The 18,698-nt window shown below is 31.7% G+C and overlaps 1 protein-coding gene across 3 annotated transcripts in view; it reads right to left on the bottom strand.

Annotated features, from left to right (window-relative positions):
* Positions 1-18,698, bottom strand: part of rapgef4b (Rap guanine nucleotide exchange factor 4b) — a 37,904-nt gene that overhangs the window by 9,170 nt on the left and 10,036 nt on the right. Inside the window, exons 4-11 of one of the 3 annotated variants that reach the window (XM_051113111.1) lie at positions 16,811-16,957; positions 6,112-6,184; positions 5,969-6,033; positions 4,216-4,322; positions 3,983-4,104; positions 2,280-2,463; positions 2,029-2,113; positions 1,859-1,919 (exon numbers count right to left, since the gene is read on the bottom strand). In XM_051113111.1, coding sequence (XP_050969068.1) covers positions 1,859-1,919; positions 2,029-2,113; positions 2,280-2,463; positions 3,983-4,104; positions 4,216-4,322; positions 5,969-6,033; positions 6,112-6,184; positions 16,811-16,957 — 844 coding nt within the window. Of the gene's footprint in view, positions 1-1,858; positions 1,920-2,028; positions 2,114-2,279; positions 2,464-3,982; positions 4,105-4,215; positions 4,323-5,968; positions 6,034-6,111; positions 6,185-8,325; positions 8,533-9,258; positions 9,466-16,810; positions 16,958-18,698 lie in introns of those variants that run through there. The other 2 variants (XM_051113112.1, XM_051113113.1) reach the window with 2 other exon arrangements.

Raw genomic sequence — 18,698 nt, 5'->3', positions numbered from 1 at the left:
ACATACAGAGAAATTGACTGAGCCAGCCTGTGAGTATTTACACTACCGTTTAAAAGTTTGGAGTCAACAAGTGTCTAAAAAATGAAGGTAAAAAAATTATATATATATACTAGCAGTCAAACGTTTTTAATTTTTTTTTTTTTTTAATTCTCTTCTGCTCACCAAGCCTGCATTTATTTGATCCAAAATACAGCAAAAGCAGTAATATTTGGAAATATTTTTATTATTTAAAATAACTGCTTTTTATTTGAATATATTTTAAAATGGAATTTATTCCTGTGATTAAAGCTACATTTTTAGCATGATGGAGAGGGGATATTATAGAAATTAATAATTTTATTTAGCAAGGATGCTTTAAATTGATCAAAAGTGATAATAAAGGCATTAAAACAAAGTTTTATTATGTTTTCTATTTCAGATAAATGCTGTTTTTCCGAACTTTCTATTCATCAAAGAAACATAAAATAAATTCTACTCTGTAATAAAATAATAAATTCTATAATATTAATAATAATAATAAATATTTTTTGAGCAGAAAATCAGAATATTAGAATAATTCATGTGACTGGAGTAATGATGCTAAAAATTCAGCTTTGAAATCACAGGAATAAATTACATTTTAAAATATATTCAAATAGAAAACAGGCATTTTAAATAGTAAAAATATTTCACATTTTTTCTGTTTTTGCTGCACTTTGGATCAAATAAATGCAGGCTTGGTGAGCAGAAGAGACTTCTTTACAAAACATAAAAAAATCCTACTGTTCAAAAACTTTTGACTGGTAGTGTATTTGATATTTTACCACCTCAAATCCCAAATACAGGGGGTTATAACCAAAATAAACAAACATAACTGTTCAAAATATGGGAGTCATTTTTTTTTTTTTTTTTTTATAAAGAAATTATTATTATTATTATTTTCAGCAAGGATGCATTAAATTCACCAAAACTGACAATAATAATATTTATAATATTACAAAAAAATGTCTATTTCAAATGCTATTCTTTTGTGCTTTCTATTTATCAAAGAATCCTGAAAAAAATGTATCATGGTTTCCATAAAATATTTGGTAGCAGACAAGTTTTTAATAACAAATGTCAAAATAATAAATTTTTCTAAAGCACCAAATCAGCATATTATAATACTTTTTGAAAGATTGGGTGACACTAAAGATGATGCTGAAAATTCAACTTTTTCATCACAGAAATAAACTGCATTTTAAGATGTATTAAAAAAGAAAACAGCTATTTTAAATTATAATAATATTTCACATTACTGCTTTTACTGTAGTTTGATCAAATAAATGCAGAGTTGATGAGCATATGTGAGTCTTCAAAAACATTAAAATGTACTACACTACCAAGAGTATTAAAGTGTGCAAAAGTTAATTATCAATGTTGGGGAACGTTACACTACAATATTGTGAATAATTTCATTATTTACTTATTATACATCTATTTCCATTTGTCACTTGAGCTGGGCTTGCTTATTAATTTTTAATGACATACATAAATAAATAAATAAATAAATAAATAAATAATTAATTAAATAAATATTTTTGGCAACTGCAAACGCCCTTCCATACTCTGAAAGTGAAATTAAAAAGTAAAAAGCTCCAGGCTGAAGGAAGTGCCTCTGCCTCTGCACTTACTCCCAATTTCTCTCAACATGGGGACAAGAAAGGTGTAATTTAATAATGAGAAAACAAGTATATTTGCATTACTTATTTGAAAAAGTAACTAGTTGCGTTACTTGAAAAAAGCATTCTGATTACATAAGTCACATTACTTGTAATGCATTACACCCAACACTATTAATTATCAAATTTTAAAGAGCAGTAAAGAGACAGAAACTCACAGACAGTGCCTGCTTTGGCATGTGACTCAAAGATGAGGACACCAGCGAGCTCCCTCTTCACCTGCAGAGGGCAGCACCAGCACAGCTCATGTTAGTACGCTCATACCAGTGCTCATATCAGCCATTATTACTGTGTAAATGAGGCACAGAGGCTGCAACGGAGGACGTACAGTGTTAGATAGATGAGAGAGAGCTTTGATATGCAGCAGCTCATCATAAATAATCTCCAGGTCTTCCGCTGTTCTTTGACCTGGCCTATAAACAGAGCGAGGGACAAAGATGGGTAGAGTAGATCAGAAAAAGTACGAAAGGACAATATCAGAGACCAAACAAATATGAACACATCTCTTAAAAGTCCTAACGGAACCAAATGTACATTTCACATGAATAAACACTGCAGGGGGCGCTGTTGGTCACTCACGGTTTCCTGAGGATCATTCGCATGTGCGCGTCAGGGCCGATCTGGGAGAGGAAGAGGAGGGTCTCCTGCAGCTCTTCCTCAGCCTCACGTTTCTCATCGTCGCTAGGCAACACTGCATCCTCCTCCTCGTCATCAAGGAAACGGTAAAAGAGGTACTTGTCTTGAAAGTTGAGCTCATGGTCGACTGTTGACGTAGCAAAAAGAAAGAACAGAAACAAAATACAGCATGTGATTTGATGCATGAATCTATTCAGAGGTTCTAATTAGAGTCATTTAAAAAAGGTAATGTGGGATTATTTTTATTTTATCAAGATATTACTAGGTTTAACTAGCTGGGTCATGTCTTTAATGCAGTACACAGCTGAACAAGAGCCATTGAGATGAATGGGAACGCTAGGTATCTTTCTCCAGGTTTTAAAGACCTTGCAAAAACATGACGGAAAGTGATTTTGAGGTTCCTGAAAAAACTCTTAATAATTACTTGTTAAAATCAGTATTGTTATTGTTAATGAAAACTATAAATACTGAAAATTATGTTCAGTTTTTGAAATAAAATAAAATAAAATAAAATAAAAAGTAGTAAATTGAAAAATTAGAGATGAATGGGAATGCTAGATATCTTAAAATTATAATAAAATTATGTACAGTTCAAAATAAAACAAAATAAAATAAAGTAAATATATTTTATTTTATAAAAAAAAATAAATTGCATAAAATTAAATAAATGAAATGAAATTAAAAAGTAGTAAATTAACAAATTAGAAATGGGAATGCTAGACATCTTAAAATTATAATAAAATTATGTTCAGTTCAAAAGAAAATAAAACAAAATAAAATAAAATAAATATATTTTATTTTATTAAAAAAAAAATTACATAAAATTAAATAGATGAAATTAAAAAGTAGTAAATTAACAAATTATGCTAAAATAATGCTAGATATCTTTCTCCAGGTTTGTATGACCTTACTGCAAAAACATGATGGAAAGTGATTTTGAGGTCACTGAAAAAACCTAAATAATTACTTGTTAAAATCAGTGTTGTTATTCTTAATAAAAACTATAACTACTGAAAATTCTGTTCAGTTTTTAAAATAAAATAAAATAAAATAAAACAGTAAATGAATTTTTTTTTTTAAAAACCTAAACAAAAATTAAATGTTGCATTGGCAACTAACTGAAAACTGTAAGTTGATGTACTAAAAAACTAAAACTGAAATAAAAATAAATGTAAAAAAACAAAAACTACAAAAGCATGTGACAAAATTGCTAAAACAATACTAAATATAAAAATAAAAGATAACAAAAGATTCATTAAAAAATTTAACATTAATTAATAAATTAAACATTAATAAATTAATATAATAGAACAGTATATAAAAATATACCAAACCAACACTGCTTAAAATAATATTCCTAATAAAACTGGGAAAAATGTGAAAAATGCGAGAAAACATCTGCAATACTTAAAACAGCAATATTCACTTAAACCATTGTAGTGAAGTCATTTTTAATAATCAATATGATCATTCAATTGCAATAAAAGAAAACGAAGTAATATGATTTCCAGTTTAATTAGTGTAATTTATTTGTTTAATCTTTTTGACAAGGCATTAAGACAAATAAATATGTGAAAATGTACTGCGTTGTAGGAATGACCCAACTGTTAACCTGGCTGTTACTACAGCAAATGGGACAGGTGTACCGTGATTCAGGACCCCTTCCTCCAGCAGCACCTGCCACATTCCCACAGCGTGAGCCCGACTGTGAACACACGAGCTCTGCTGAAGCAGCCAGTCGACCAGCTCGGTGCCGACACAACACTGCCTGTAAACACACACACAGATCTGTGCATCTTACATATACTAGACAAGGCATAAATGAATAAACCTTGCATACGTTGTACCACATAACACTTGTCATAGACAACACACACACCTGTAGGTTTTCAGATGATATTTTCTATCTCTGATCATGTGGGGAGCCCTGGCCAGGATAGCATTACGTAAGACTTTTTCTGCCCTCAAAATCTTCTCTGACGGGACCTGAAGCAAAATCCGGGACAGAGAGAGAGGATGAGAGTGAGGCACAGAAAAACACTCCAGCGCAGACTATTTTCTCATCTATTTATTGGGATTCAATGGCCTGCACTCAATTTGCTAGTGTAAATGACATAAAAGACCTTCTGTTAGCAGATGGCGTGTTTTAAATTCAATTAATTATACGTAATTAGCATAAAACTGCGTAAAAGAGGTGCCTGCGGTCTTGAGTTATGTGCATGAAAATGGGACTTACTGTCAAATTAATTATCAAAAACTGTATTTGAGTCACGCTCAGGAAAGAGTGCCAGAAAAATGAAGATAAAGCAAAAATGAAATCATTAAAATATTGATTTTTGACCATTGCAAGTACAAAGTACAGGGGTTGTAACTAACATAGATATTTATCACCATTTTTTTCTTTCTTTTTTTTTAAATAATACTTTTATTCATCACAGACACATTAAACTGTCAAAAATGACAGTAAAGACATTTATTATGTTACAAAAATAAATTAGAATAAACTCTTCTTTTAAACTTTCTATTAATCAAATAATTAAAATAAAATAATAATGTATTAGCTTCCAGAAACATATTAAGCTGTACAACTTTTTTCAGCATTGACAATAATAAGAAACATGCTGAAAAACATTTTAAAATATATTATAATATGAAAGAGTTATTTGTATAAATTGTAATAAAAATAATGTATATAAATATATACACTACCAGTCAAAAGTTTTTGAACAGTAAGATTTTTAATGTTTTTTACAGAAGTCTCTTCTGCTCACCAAGCCTGCATTTATTCGATCCAAAATACAGCAAAATCAGTACAATTTTTAAATAGGTTTACTATATAAAATAACTGATTTCTATTTAAATATATTTTAAATTATAATTTATTCCTGTGATTTCAAAGCTGAATTTTTGGCATCATTACTCCAGTCACATGATCCTTCAGAAATCATTTCAATATTCTGATTTGCTGCCCAAGAAACATTTATTTATTTATTATTATGTTGAAAACATAAACATTTTCTCAGGTTTCTTTGATGAATAGAAATTTCAATAGAACAGCAATTATCTGAAATAGAAATCTTTTGTAACATTATATATGTTTTTACCATCACTTTTTAATCAATTTAAAGCAGCCTTGTTAAATTAATAAAAGTATCAATAGTGTATAATGTTGCAAAAGATTTTTATTTCAGATAAATGCTGATCTTGGGATCTTTCTATTCATCAAAGAACCCTCAAAAAATGTACTCAACTTTTTAAAATATTGATAATAATAATAAAACATGTTTCTTGAACAGCATATATGAGAATGATTTCTGAAGGATCATGTCACACCGAAGACTGGAGTAACGATGCTGAAAATTCAGCTTTGATCACAGGAATAAATTACATTTTTAAAATATATTCAAATAGAAAGCAGTTATTTTAAATGGTAAAAATATTTACATTTTTTTGCTGTACTTTGGATCAAATAAATGCAGGCTTTGTGAGCAGACTTCTTTAAAAAAACCTACTGTTCAAAAACTTTTGACTGGTGGTGTACAACCCATTAAACTGTAAAAATGATGAATGGAGACATGATGCAACTTAACTATATGAGGTGTAAGTCAAAATAGATATTAAATCAATCGTACCTTATTCAGGTTTTTTGACATAAAATTGAGAGGGTCACTGTTGAGATTCTCTTTGTCCGGCATTCCTGCATCAAACAGAAAATTTGCTGAGAAATAATCACTCATGTGTTACGTGAGCGTGCATGTTTGCGTGTGATACTCACTATCATTTGTAGCCCCACTGTCCATCACTCCATACGGCGGGGCGAGCAGCCCTGCCATGCACTGCCTGTATTTCTGCAAGACACAGAAGAACACAATGAAAATGTATTCTGAGCCCTCAAAACCTCAGAACTGCACTGAGTCATTTCAAACAGGTGAACTGCCTTTACATCATTAAAGTGGAAGCTCTGTAGTAAGAACATTGAGCTCCACCAATCAGACTGAAGCCTTCTGTGGCTTGGCAACCATCACTATGAATATTCAGATGTTTTCATTCTTTTCCATTCGCTATTGCCATGGTGATGGGTGACGAGGTGGCACATGCAGTTGAGGAGCAGCAGGCAATGAATGAGACTCTGATAGCGGCCCAAACTCACCTACAGTTCAAACACACACATTATACTGCACCTGCTGGAAATCTCTTTAGATGTCTTATCTTATCTTGTTTTAAGCATTTGTCTATGCATTAAGGTAGTTTTATAATTACTAAAAGCTTAATTATTGGTTTCTCCTAATTTCTCTCTGACTACAAAATAAGTTCTTGTTTACACCAAAGTATAACGTATATAAAGAACATGATGACACTTTTACACCATCCCCAAAATTACACATAAATATGAATGAGAGCACAAAACTTACAAATCTTACAAATATATATATGTAATATCACATTCACATACGCTGTCGTTCAAAAATTTGGGGCTAGATACGTATTTTTAATGTTTTGAGTTTTTGTTTGTAAGGCTGCATTAATATGATCAAAATACAGTAAAAATAGTAATATTATGAAATGTTATTAAAAATATAAATTCTATTTGAATTTCAAAATTTGAATTTCAATATAAAGTTCAAAAGAGCAGCATTTTTTTTTACTAATTAAATGATTAATTTATTTTAAGAAATTAATAGATTGATTCATTTAAATATAAAGTCCAAAAACAGCACTATTTAACCAATTGAATGCATTCTTGCTTTATAAAAATACTAAATTCTTTTAATAAATAAATAAATTTGAATTGGAATATAAAGTCCAAAATAACCAAAAAAAATTTTAAACCAATTTAATGCATCCTTTCTAAATAAAAACACAAATTTATTTTAATAAATAAAGTAAAGTCCAGAAGAACAGCATTTTTTACTGATTTAATGTATCCTTGCTGATTAAAAATACTAAAATCTTTTTAAATAAATAAATAAATTAATTTAAATGTAAAGTCCAAAAAACAGCATTTTTAACCAATTTAATGCATCCTTGCTGAATAAAATACTATTTTCTTTTAATAAATAAATAAACAAATTAATTTGAATCAGAATATAAAGTCCAAAAGAATAGCTTTTAACCAATTTAATGCATCCTTGTTGAATAAAAATATTTAAAATAATTTCTTTAAATAAATAAATAAATTAATAAATTAATTAATTTGAAAGAACACCTTTTTTAACCAAATTAATGCATCCTTAATAAAAATACTAATAACCTTTAGAAAAATAATTACATTCATTACTTTAAATTTGAATATAAAGTCAAAAGAACAGTAGTTTTTTAACCAATTTAATACATCCTTGCTGAATAAAAATACTAATTTCTTTTAATAAGTAAATAAATAAATTTGAATCTGAATATACATTTCAAAAGAACAGCATTTTTGTACCAATTTAAGCATCCTTGCTGAATAAAAATTCTATTCAAATTTCTTTTAATAAATAAATTAATTACTTTAAATTTTAATATAAATTTCAAAAGAACAGCATTTTTTAACCAATTTAATGCATCTTTGTTGAATAAAAATGCTAATTTATTTTGATAAATCAATCAATCACAAACCTTTATTATAGTAATATTTTTTAAATATTTTTACAATTTCCAGTTTTTAAATTTGAATATAAAGTTTAAAAGAACAGCATTTTTTAACCAATTGAATGCATCCTTTTAATAAATAAACAAATAAATTAAAATTGAAATAGAAAGTTCAAAAGAACAGCATTTTTTATTTCCAATTTAATGCATCCATGCTGAATAAAAATACTAATTTATTTCAATCAATCAATCAATCAATCAATCAATCAAGTTACTTACCCCAAACCTTTCAACATCAGTGTATATACTATCTATACTTTATACGTTTAGGAAAAAAATTGTAGTTTATGCTTATTTAAAAAGTTGCTGCCACAATGCAATTGTTATGCAATAGAATAGAACAGAATCTATTTCTTACCTCTTCCAGAAAACAAACTGAGCCATAGTATTTAAAAGCATCTAACAGACTGAAAGTAAACACTGTCAGGCAGGGACATGTATGTTTTTGTAACTCCACAGGATCCTTCACCACATACTGCGAGATTACGGCTCTCTGAGTGAACTGATGTAATACAGACCCACTGAGCCTTCATTAATTCAAACGCACTATTACAACCCGTGCTACTCGGAGGTGTTGTGTTTCCACTAAACAGAAGTGACAGAGAGTCCAGAGGACTCTGTATGATAAAGTGTCTTGAATGTTTAGCGTTGAAGACAAAACACAGAGGGTTACAACTGGAGCACTTGGCTTTCTTTAGCCACTGATTTGAAGAGGCTTTGTCCCATTCACACAAACACACTTTGTATATCCTGTTTCCTTCCTGCTTCCTGAAGCTTAAACAAAAGCCAACTTTTCTTAACATCTCCCACCCAACAAAATAATCCATTGTTGCTTCTTCCAGCTGGCTGCCTTCACGCAGGTTAAGCGATTCAGCCAGGATTATGCAATTAACGCCATATAAACACACAAAACAAGTGTACTTCCTCCCTCATTGCCCGGTCAGGCGGTGCCCCCTGCAGCCTGGCACAGAACTGACCCGGAGAGACAGAAGCCCCTCAACATTCAGCGCACATCCTCGCCTTTCAGCGGCTGATATTCACCTCACACTGCCGGCACAAGGACAGGGCCTCTTTATCAAGTCAGAAATACTACATTCCCAAACATCACATGTTGGGAAGGCAATGAACAAAGAGCAGAACCAAGATTAGCACCAGCAAGATCAATATCGTTCTTTAACACTGCTAAAAACGTCCTCTGACATCATTAACCTCAAAAACCACAAGTGTGGTTTCTCTATGAAATTAGCATCAAATGTGGCATCATTAAAAACAATGAGCCGGTGGGACTCACCCTGGTGAGAGTTTGTGGAGTGCGGTCCGACAGGGATGTGATTTTTGTCTACTTCCTATTCCCTGCCAACTTGCCAGCATTATCCAGCAAAAGCGCCTCTGCCTCCCAGTTGCACAAAGACATGAAATCAAACTCGCACACCCTGACGCTCCAGTTACACACGTATGGATAATGTGATCCAGTGCCTGCTCTTTGGATCTTTCTGGCTGAGCATCTGACTGGACTTCAGTTGCCGTTGCCTGGCGATAGCTGCGGCCAATCAGAGAGCTGGGTTTGCTCAATTCACTCTGTATCACAGCATTACACATGAGTGAGAGAGAGAGAGGGGAAACTATGGGCTGCTAAAAGGCTCTCAAAAGCTTGCGGCTTCATCAATTATTAAGGGTATTAAATTGTATTTACACTGAACAGACAGCTGTGTGAGTTTGTGAGTGAGTGTGCGCCCTGCAGCTGTAGTGAATTCACCGTTATCACATTAGAGTGGAGGAGAGTCTGTCTTTGAGGATGAGTTAGTTCAGTCCTTTTCCAGTCAGGTATACACTAATATAGTTTGATGATATTAAGAGAACTCTGTTTTGTTGCAATATACAGGTCAAGTACAGTCCGTTTGAGCTGTTAGTCTACTGTTGTTTTAGTATTATTTATAGTATCTTTAAAAATGTTGATTTAGCTTTTTTTATTTTAGTTTAACTTTTGTGATTTTGCTTTTGTATGTGCTTAGCAATTAGTGCTGTTGTCATTTCTATGATTTTTTAAAACATATTTTAAATTATGTTCTTTTTTAATATTTCTATTTTATTATTTTAATTCAGTTTTAGTTTGTCATTTCAATTTTAACTTATTAGTTTAATTTCGCCAAGGCAACATTTCTACTGTGTTATTTTGTTATTTTAGTATTATTTATAGTATTTAAAAAAAAAATGATTTAGCTTTTTCAGCTTTCGTTTTAGTTTAACGTTTAGTGTCATTTTTATAATTTCTTAAAAAATAATTCAAATTGTTATGTTCTCTTTTAAATATTTTTTATTTCATTTTTTAATTTATTATTTTTAATTCAGTTTTAGTTTGTAATTTAATTTGAACTTTTTAAAATTTGTTTAATTTTGCCAAGGCAACATTTCTCCTGTCCATCTGAGTTTAAGTTTTTCATGTAATATTTTATTTTATTTTATTTTATTTCAATTACAAAATTTTTTTTTTATATATATAGTTTTAGTTTTAGTTCAGTTCAAGTCCAGTCAAATTTAAATCAATTTCAGTTTAAGTCCAGTTCATTTGAGCTATTTCTGCCAGTCCAGTGTTATTTTATATTATTTATAGTATTTTTTTAATGTTGATTTAGCTTTTTTCAGTTTTCATTTTAGTTTAACTTTTAGTAATTTTAATTTTGTATGTGCTTATGAATGTGCTTTGTCAATTAAATCGCTATGTTTTAATATTTCTATTTTATCATTTTTAATTCCGTTTTGGTTTGTAATTTAATTTTAACTTATTTGTTTAATTTAGCCAAGGCAACATATCTACTGTTCATCTGAGCTTTTTTTAAGTTTTTAATATAATATTTTATTTTATTTTTTGTTTTGTTTTGTTTTACTTTATTTTAATTACAAAAAGCGTATTTTAATAGTTTTAATTTTTGTTAAAAAATAATATTCAGTTTTTAATTTATGTGTTTAGTAATGTGCTTTTAATATTTTTATGGTCTTTTTTTATAAAATATTTAAAATTGTTATGTTCTTTTTAAAATATTTTTATTTTATCTTCTTTTATTTTATTATTTTTTTTTAGTTTGTCATTTCATTTAAACTTGTTTAATTTAGCCAAGGCAACATATCTACTGTCCATTTGAATTTTTTATTTTTATTTTTTTTTGCTTTTAATGTAATATTTTATTTTATTTTTTGTTTAGTTTTGTTTTACATATTTTCAATTACAAAAAGGGTATTTTAACAGCTTTAATTTGAGTTAAAAAATAATAACACTGTAAGCCACGCTATTTTAGTAATATTTATAGTATTTTTTTTTTATTCTGATTGAGTTTTTTTCAGTTTTCATTTTATGTTTAGTAATGTGCTTTTGTCATTTTTATGATTTTTTAATAAAATATTTAAAATTGTTATGTTCCTTTTTTTAATTTTCTATTTTATCTTCTTTTATTTTATAATAATAATACAATAATACTACATTTTAAAAAAGACAAATACTTTTCAGATACTTCTATGTAATGATTCTAGAGCCCTAAAGTTGTATGATTTCTCTTCACATTCGCTAAAAACAGAGATGTCCAATTATTATTTAACTCTGAATGATCTTCTTACATGTTTGTTACATTAAATATTATATTATAATTGTTTTTTAAATGTATTTGTTTATAATATATTTGTTTTTAAATTGCATTATATTTGTTGCAGTGCAATCATGCCAAGTTTATTGCTAGTGTGATCTTAATAATTTAATACACAACAGCACAACTAATAAATGTTGTTTACTTGCCACATGCTTATTAGCTTTTAATGAGGTATAAAGTCTGTGGGCTATGCAGAGGCTGTGCTGTTTGCCATATATGAGTTTATAAGAACATTTTTATGAAATTTGTATTGTTTAGAGTTCAGTACACATGGGTTTGAACTGGTGGACGACACATATGCACAAACATAAACTCTACCCTTCATCACCCTTCCCCTCATTCACACACACACACACACACACGCTACTCAAATACAAACAAAAACACTCTGTCATGAGCACTCGTCTGAATGAGAGGAGGTTTACAAGAGAGAGAGAGGAGGAAAATTGTGGAGAGAAACAGAGAGATCTTCACCCACATTGTTCCACTGATGCATTGATGCATTATTCATGCTGTATGCCTGACTATTCAGAAGCGTGAGATATGAAACAAAAATAAGGCACATATGGTCACCAGCGAGTTGTGAGACACGGGTGATACTATCTACACACACAGCGCTAATGACACAAGCCTGACAGCCTCTGTGTCTCTCACACACACTGAGTCACATTCACTTCATGTTTAATGTCAGATATGATCAGCACATTAAACTCATAATACACTGAAAAACAGTTGCCCACAGGTATTATAACATTAAAGGAGAAGTCCACTTCCAGAACAACAATTTACAAATAATTTACTCACCCCGTTGTCTTCCAAGACGTTCACGTCTTTCTGTCTTCAGTCGTAAAGAAATTACGTTTTTTGAGGAAAACATTTCAGGATTTTTTCCTCATATAATGGACTTCAATTGTGCCCCGATTTTGAACTTCCAAAATGTAGTTTAAAAGCAGCTTCAAAGGGCTCTAAATGATCCCAGCCAAGGAAGAAGGGTCTTATCTTGCGAAACGATCGGTTATTTACATAGAAAAGCACAATTTAAATACTTTTTAATCTCAAACGCTCATCTTGCCTTGCTCTCCTTGAACTCTTTGTATTCGGGCTCAAGACAGTTAGGGTATGTCGAAAAACTCCAATCGTATTTTCTCTCTCAAGTTCAAAAATCATTTCAAAATCATCCTACATCGCTGCAGAAGTACCGACACAGTCTTTGCAAAGTGAACATGCAAAAAAAGATCAAACATCCTTAAAAAAGGTAAAACAGCGATATAGGACGATTTTGAAGTTGAGGTAGAACATGAGATGGGAGTTTATCGACATACCTTAACTGGCATTAACCGGAACAGTCCAGGCAGAGTAAGACAAGACGAGCGTTTGACATTAAAAAGTATATAAATTGTATTATTTTTATTGAAATAACTGATCGTTTCGCTAGATAAGACCCTTCTTCCTCGGCTGGGATCGTTTACAACGCCATTTGGGATTGTTTGAAGCTGCATTTAAACTGCATTTTGGAAGTTCAAAATCAGGGCACCAATGTTATGAAGTCCATAATATGGAGAAAAAAACTGAAATGTTTTCCTCAAAAAACATAACTTCTTTAGGACTGAAGAAAGAAAGACATGAACATCGTGCATGACAAGGGGGTGAGTAAATTATTTGTAAACTGTTGTTCTGGAAATGGAGTTCTTCTTTAATGTAGTCTTACTTCAATTTTTTGTCATTTTTTTCAATCTCAACAGCCTCTGTCTGCGTACAATTGCTGAAAAGAAAAAGAACAGCCACGTTGAGTAAAATATTTAAAGAAAAGTGTTGGAATCATATATGAGGTAAATGCCGGAATGTTCACTTTAATTATTGCTTAAGATGTATAGTAGGCAGAAGCATATACACTACCAATCAAAAGTTTTTGGACAGTAAGATTTTTAATGTTTTTTTTTTTTAAAGATGTCTCTTCTGCTCATCAAGCCTGCATTTATTTGATCCGAAATACAGCAAAAACAGTAAAATTCAGAAATATTTTTACTATTTAAAATAACTGCTCTCTTTTTGAATATATTTTACAATGTAATTTATTCCCGTGATCAAAGCAATTTTTTTTTAGAATTATCAATATTTAAAACAGTTGAGTACATTTTTTTCAGGATTCTTTGGTGAATAGAAGATCCAAAGATCAGCATTTATCTGAAATTATTTTTGTTTTGGGAAAGAAATTATAGAAATTAATACTATTATTTAGCCAGGATGCTTTAAATTAATCAAAAGTGATAATAAAGACATTTATAATGTTACAAAAAAAGTTTGATTTCAGATAAATGGTGTTCCTCTGAACTTTCTATTCATCAAAGAAACCTCAAAGAAATTCTACTCAGCAGTTTTCAACATAATAATAATAAATGTTTTTGAGCAGCAAATCAGAATATTAGAATGATTTTTGAAGGATCATGTGACTGGAGTAATGATGCTAAAAATTCTGCTTTGAAATCACAGGAATAAATTTTAAAATATATTCAAATAGAAAACTGTTATTTTAATAGTAAAAATATTTCAAAATTTACCTGATCTGCTGTACTTTTGATCAAATAAATGCAGTGTTGATGAGCAGAAGAGACTTCTTTAAAAAAACATCAAAAATCGGTAGTGACTGGTAGTGTACAAAAGCCGATAAATACATCATTTGTGTTATCATGTTATTTTCTTGAAATTCATGTTATCACTTTTAATATTAGCCTGTAAGACTCCTCTGAGGCATTATTAAATCCTGCAAGATATGAGATCTCATCCATATCAAGAAAAAGGCTTTATGAGATGGGGCTATTTGATACAATTTCAGTTTTTTTCCTCGCGCCGGAAAGATTCAAGCATGAAGACGTGCAAAAAAAGACTATATCAAAGTGTCTGTGTAATGCGTTTCATCCACACAGTCCTAAGCACACTTCTGACATGCTGTGGAAATGAACAACTATGCCAAATCCATTTAAGGCCAGGAATACTGATATCTTGCCTTTTTTACAATATCGCAATGCATTTTATCCCAATTCTCTGCTAAGTTAATGAGACAAACTTCAAAGAACAACACATGATTCTTGAATCGATTATCACTAAGACCACAGACTTACATTTACAACACATACACATTCACACACTCCATGAAAGCCTGTTAAATCCTGAGATTTGGCACATGACTGTGATGAAGAGCCCAGGGAACTGACCGAGCTGTTAGCAGATCAGAGAGCGCCCCCTAGTGTTATTGATGCTCAGTGATTTCTACTGAAAAAGTGCCTTTTTTACAGAGACAGTGGATAAAACAAAAATAGAATAGGGGCATAATGCTGACAGAACTTTACGCCTATAGCCTACTATTAAAAAAAAAACAGTAGGTAGAATACTATGTAGTATGCAATACCTAACAATTGCCTAAAACATTTGTCACGTGATTGACATTAGGCAGCCTAAAAAATGAATAAACAGAATAGTATAAGTAGAACAATACAAGCAGAATAGCATGCAGTATGCGATGATGAATAATAGCATGCAACATTTTTCTCACATGACATAAATAAATAAATAGATACAGTTGAGGTCAAAAGTTTACACCCCCCCTTTCAAAATCATTAAAATGTTAATTATTTTACCAGTATAAGAGGGATCATACAAAATGCATGTTATTGTTTATTTAGTACTGACCTGAATAAGATATTTCACACAAAAGTTTACATATAGTCCACAAGAGAAATAATAGTTGGATTTATAAAAAATTACCCTATTCAAAAGTTTACATCCTCTTGATTGTTACCTGAATGATCCACAGCTGTGCTTTTTTTTTGTTTAGTGATGGTTGTTTATGAGTCCCTTGTTTGTCCTGAACAGTTAAACAGCTGACTGTTCTTCAGAAAAATCCTTCAGGTCCAACAAATTTTTGTGTATTTGAACCCTTTCCAACAATGACTGTATGATTTTGAGATCCATCTTTTCACACTGAGGACAACTGAGAGACTCATATGCAACTATTACAGAAGGTTCAAACACTCACTGATGCTCCAGAAGGAAATGTTGCATTAAGAGTCGGGGGTGAAAACTTTTGAACGGAATGGAGATGTGTACATTTTTCTTATTTTGCCTAAATATCATATTTTTTTCATTTAGTACTGCTCTTCAGAGGCTACAGAAGATAGTTACATGTTTCTCAGAAGATAAAATAAGTGAAATTTACTCTGATCTTCAAATTCAAAAGATTTTCACCCTCGGCTCTTAATGCATCATTTCTTCTTCTGGAGCATCAGTGAGTGTTTGAACCTTCTGTAATAGTTGCATATGAGTCCCTCAGTTGTCCTCAGTGTCAAAAGATTGATCTCAGAATCATACAGTCATTGTTGGAAAGGGTTTAAATACACAAAAATGCTTAAAAAACAAAAAAAATGTTGGACCTGAAGGATTTTTCTGAACAACGGTGGGCAGTTTAACTCTTTAGGACAAACAAGGGACTCATGAACATCTGTCACTAAACAAAAAAAACCACAGCTGTGGATCATTCAGGTAACAACACAGTATTAAGAATTGAGGGGATGTAAACTTTTGAATGGTGTCATTTTTATAAATTCACTTATTATTTTCTCTTGTGGACTATATGTAAACATATTTTTTCTGTGAAATATCTTATTCAGGTCAGTACTAAATAAACAATAATATGCATTTTGCGTGATCCCTCTTATTTTGGTAAAATAATTAACATTTTTAATCATTCTGAAAGAGGGTGTAAACTTTTGACCTCACCTGTAGATAAATAAATAAATAAATGAACATAACATTTAAAACATGACATCACTGTAAAGAAATCTATACAACTTGTACTGTTGTACTCCACACTATTTGGCAACTGTAACACAGCTATTCCATGCAAAAAGAAAATTACTGCAAATATAGTACTAGTATGGTCGTATGCCATTCAAAACATTCAAAACTCTAGATGCCAGTATTAGTCATACTGTTCATTTTTGCCACACTTAGCCAGTGAATTACATCATCTTCACACACTCTCCAAAACCCTGCCTTCCAAAGACTGGAAACTCTGTCAGCGGCCCACTGTCAGATTCTTTGTAGCTTTTACAGAGTCATTTCAGTTGTACCTGTCAACGAGTAGGAGCGTTTTATCACTTGCAGCAGCTGTAATGGAAATGTTCAGTTAACACTTGCACACAAACGAACCTCCCACAGGGTTTTGAACTCCCTCTGTTCGATGCGTAGAAGTTCACTGTTTTCTCGGCTGACAATCGTGGCATGTCGAGGAGTGTTATCCAGAATTGACTCCCCAAATGCTGTGCCCACTCCCAAAGTACAGATCGTTACCGCATCCTACAGAAAAAAAGAAGAAATATTAAGAAGAGTGGAAGACTGTGATAACATATCTACAAGCTAATTGTAAAGATCTTAAAGGAGTAGTTCACCCAAAATGAAAACTGTGCCATCATGTAAACATGTAAGGCTTCAGTGAATAGCAATTAAATAAATAAAGAAATAGTTGACAAAATGAAAACTTGCTAAATATGCACTCATTCCCAGGCCGTCAAAGATGTAGATGAGTTTGTTTGTTCATCAGAACAGATTTGGAGAAATGTAGCATTACATCATTTGCTCACCAATGAATCCTCTGCAGCAAATGGGTGCCGTCAGAATGAGTCCAAACAGCTAATAAAAACATCACAATAATTCACAAGTAATCCACACTACTCCAGTCCATCAATTAACATCTTATGAAGTGAAAAGCTGCGTGTTTATAATAAAATACAGAGCTTCCTGCTCCCTGAATCAGGAGAGGAATATGCACAGATCTGAAACTTAAAACAGTCCAAAACAGTTCTAAATAGCTATGTATTTATGTATGTGAGAGGATAACAGGGAATAGAATTTTTCACTGCAGGAAGCCTTATTATGGACTTCTGGTTAGTATTTTGTGCAAAAGTGATGTTTAAAGTTAAAACACCATAATGATGGATTTGTTTCTTATAAACCCACAGCTATTCCCTTCATAAGATGTTAACTGATGAACTAGAGTGCTGTGGATTACTTGTGAATTATTGCAATGTTTTTATCAGCTGTTTGGACTCTCAGTCTGACGGCACCCATGCACTTGTGAGGATCTGTTGGTGAGAAAGAGATGTCATGCCTGTTGTGATGCGGAAACAAACTCATTTATATCTTGAATGGTCTGAGGGTGAGTACATTTTCAGTAAATTGTCATTTGTGGGTCAACTATTCGACATGGCTTTAAAGGGGTCATCGATGCTCATGCTCATTTTCCACAAGTTGATATGATTCTTTAGGGTCTTAATGAAAAGTCTATAACATGTTTTGGTTAAAAAACACCTTTTTTACCCTGCCAAAATCAGCTCTGCAAAAATCATCCTGTTCTGGTCGATGTTGCTTTAAATGTTAATTAGCTCTGCTCACCCCACCCCTCTCTTCTCATTGTGGAGTGACGAGCCTGTTTACGTTTAGCTGCTAAACTTGCTAACTAGCACATTATTAGGAAAGGCGATCGCAAAGATTCATAAAAAAAACCCTTATACTCACTTCTGCTGTAAGTGAAGCTGGATCACGAATGATTTGCGCGAACATAGATGGATATATGTAGATCAGGAGGGGCATTCCCTTCTCAGGAGGGGCATTCCCTTCACAAACAAACATAATCCACTGCATCTTCAGCGGCTCAGATGTCGGGAGTAAATGACGACCACTATGTTCATTATTACATCCAGCAACACAACACCTCAATTGCTCAATCTGAGATTTTCTTGTCTAACTTACATCCCTGCTCCGGCATCGAAAAAATGGAGGTTGAACTGTTAGAGCTGATTTAGGGTGGGTCTGAGGTAAGACGCTCATGTCAATCAACTATCATGGGAGCGGCCTCTGTCGGTGTGACGCCACAACGACAGGCATCTGAGAATGGCTTGATTTGAAAAAGGGGATATTATTTTTACAGATTAATTAAAAACCACTGCATGGATTTTTATCATTATAGGGTAGATTTGTACATACACTGCCAACACACATTAATTTTCAAACATGTAAAAGTGAACTTTGCATCTGATGA

The sequence above is a fragment of the Labeo rohita genome, chromosome 6 (assembly GCF_022985175.1).
Source record: "Labeo rohita strain BAU-BD-2019 chromosome 6, IGBB_LRoh.1.0, whole genome shotgun sequence".
NCBI classification, from domain to species: Eukaryota; Metazoa; Chordata; class Actinopteri; order Cypriniformes; family Cyprinidae; genus Labeo; species Labeo rohita.
This window is presented reverse-complemented; position numbering and strand designations above follow the sequence as displayed.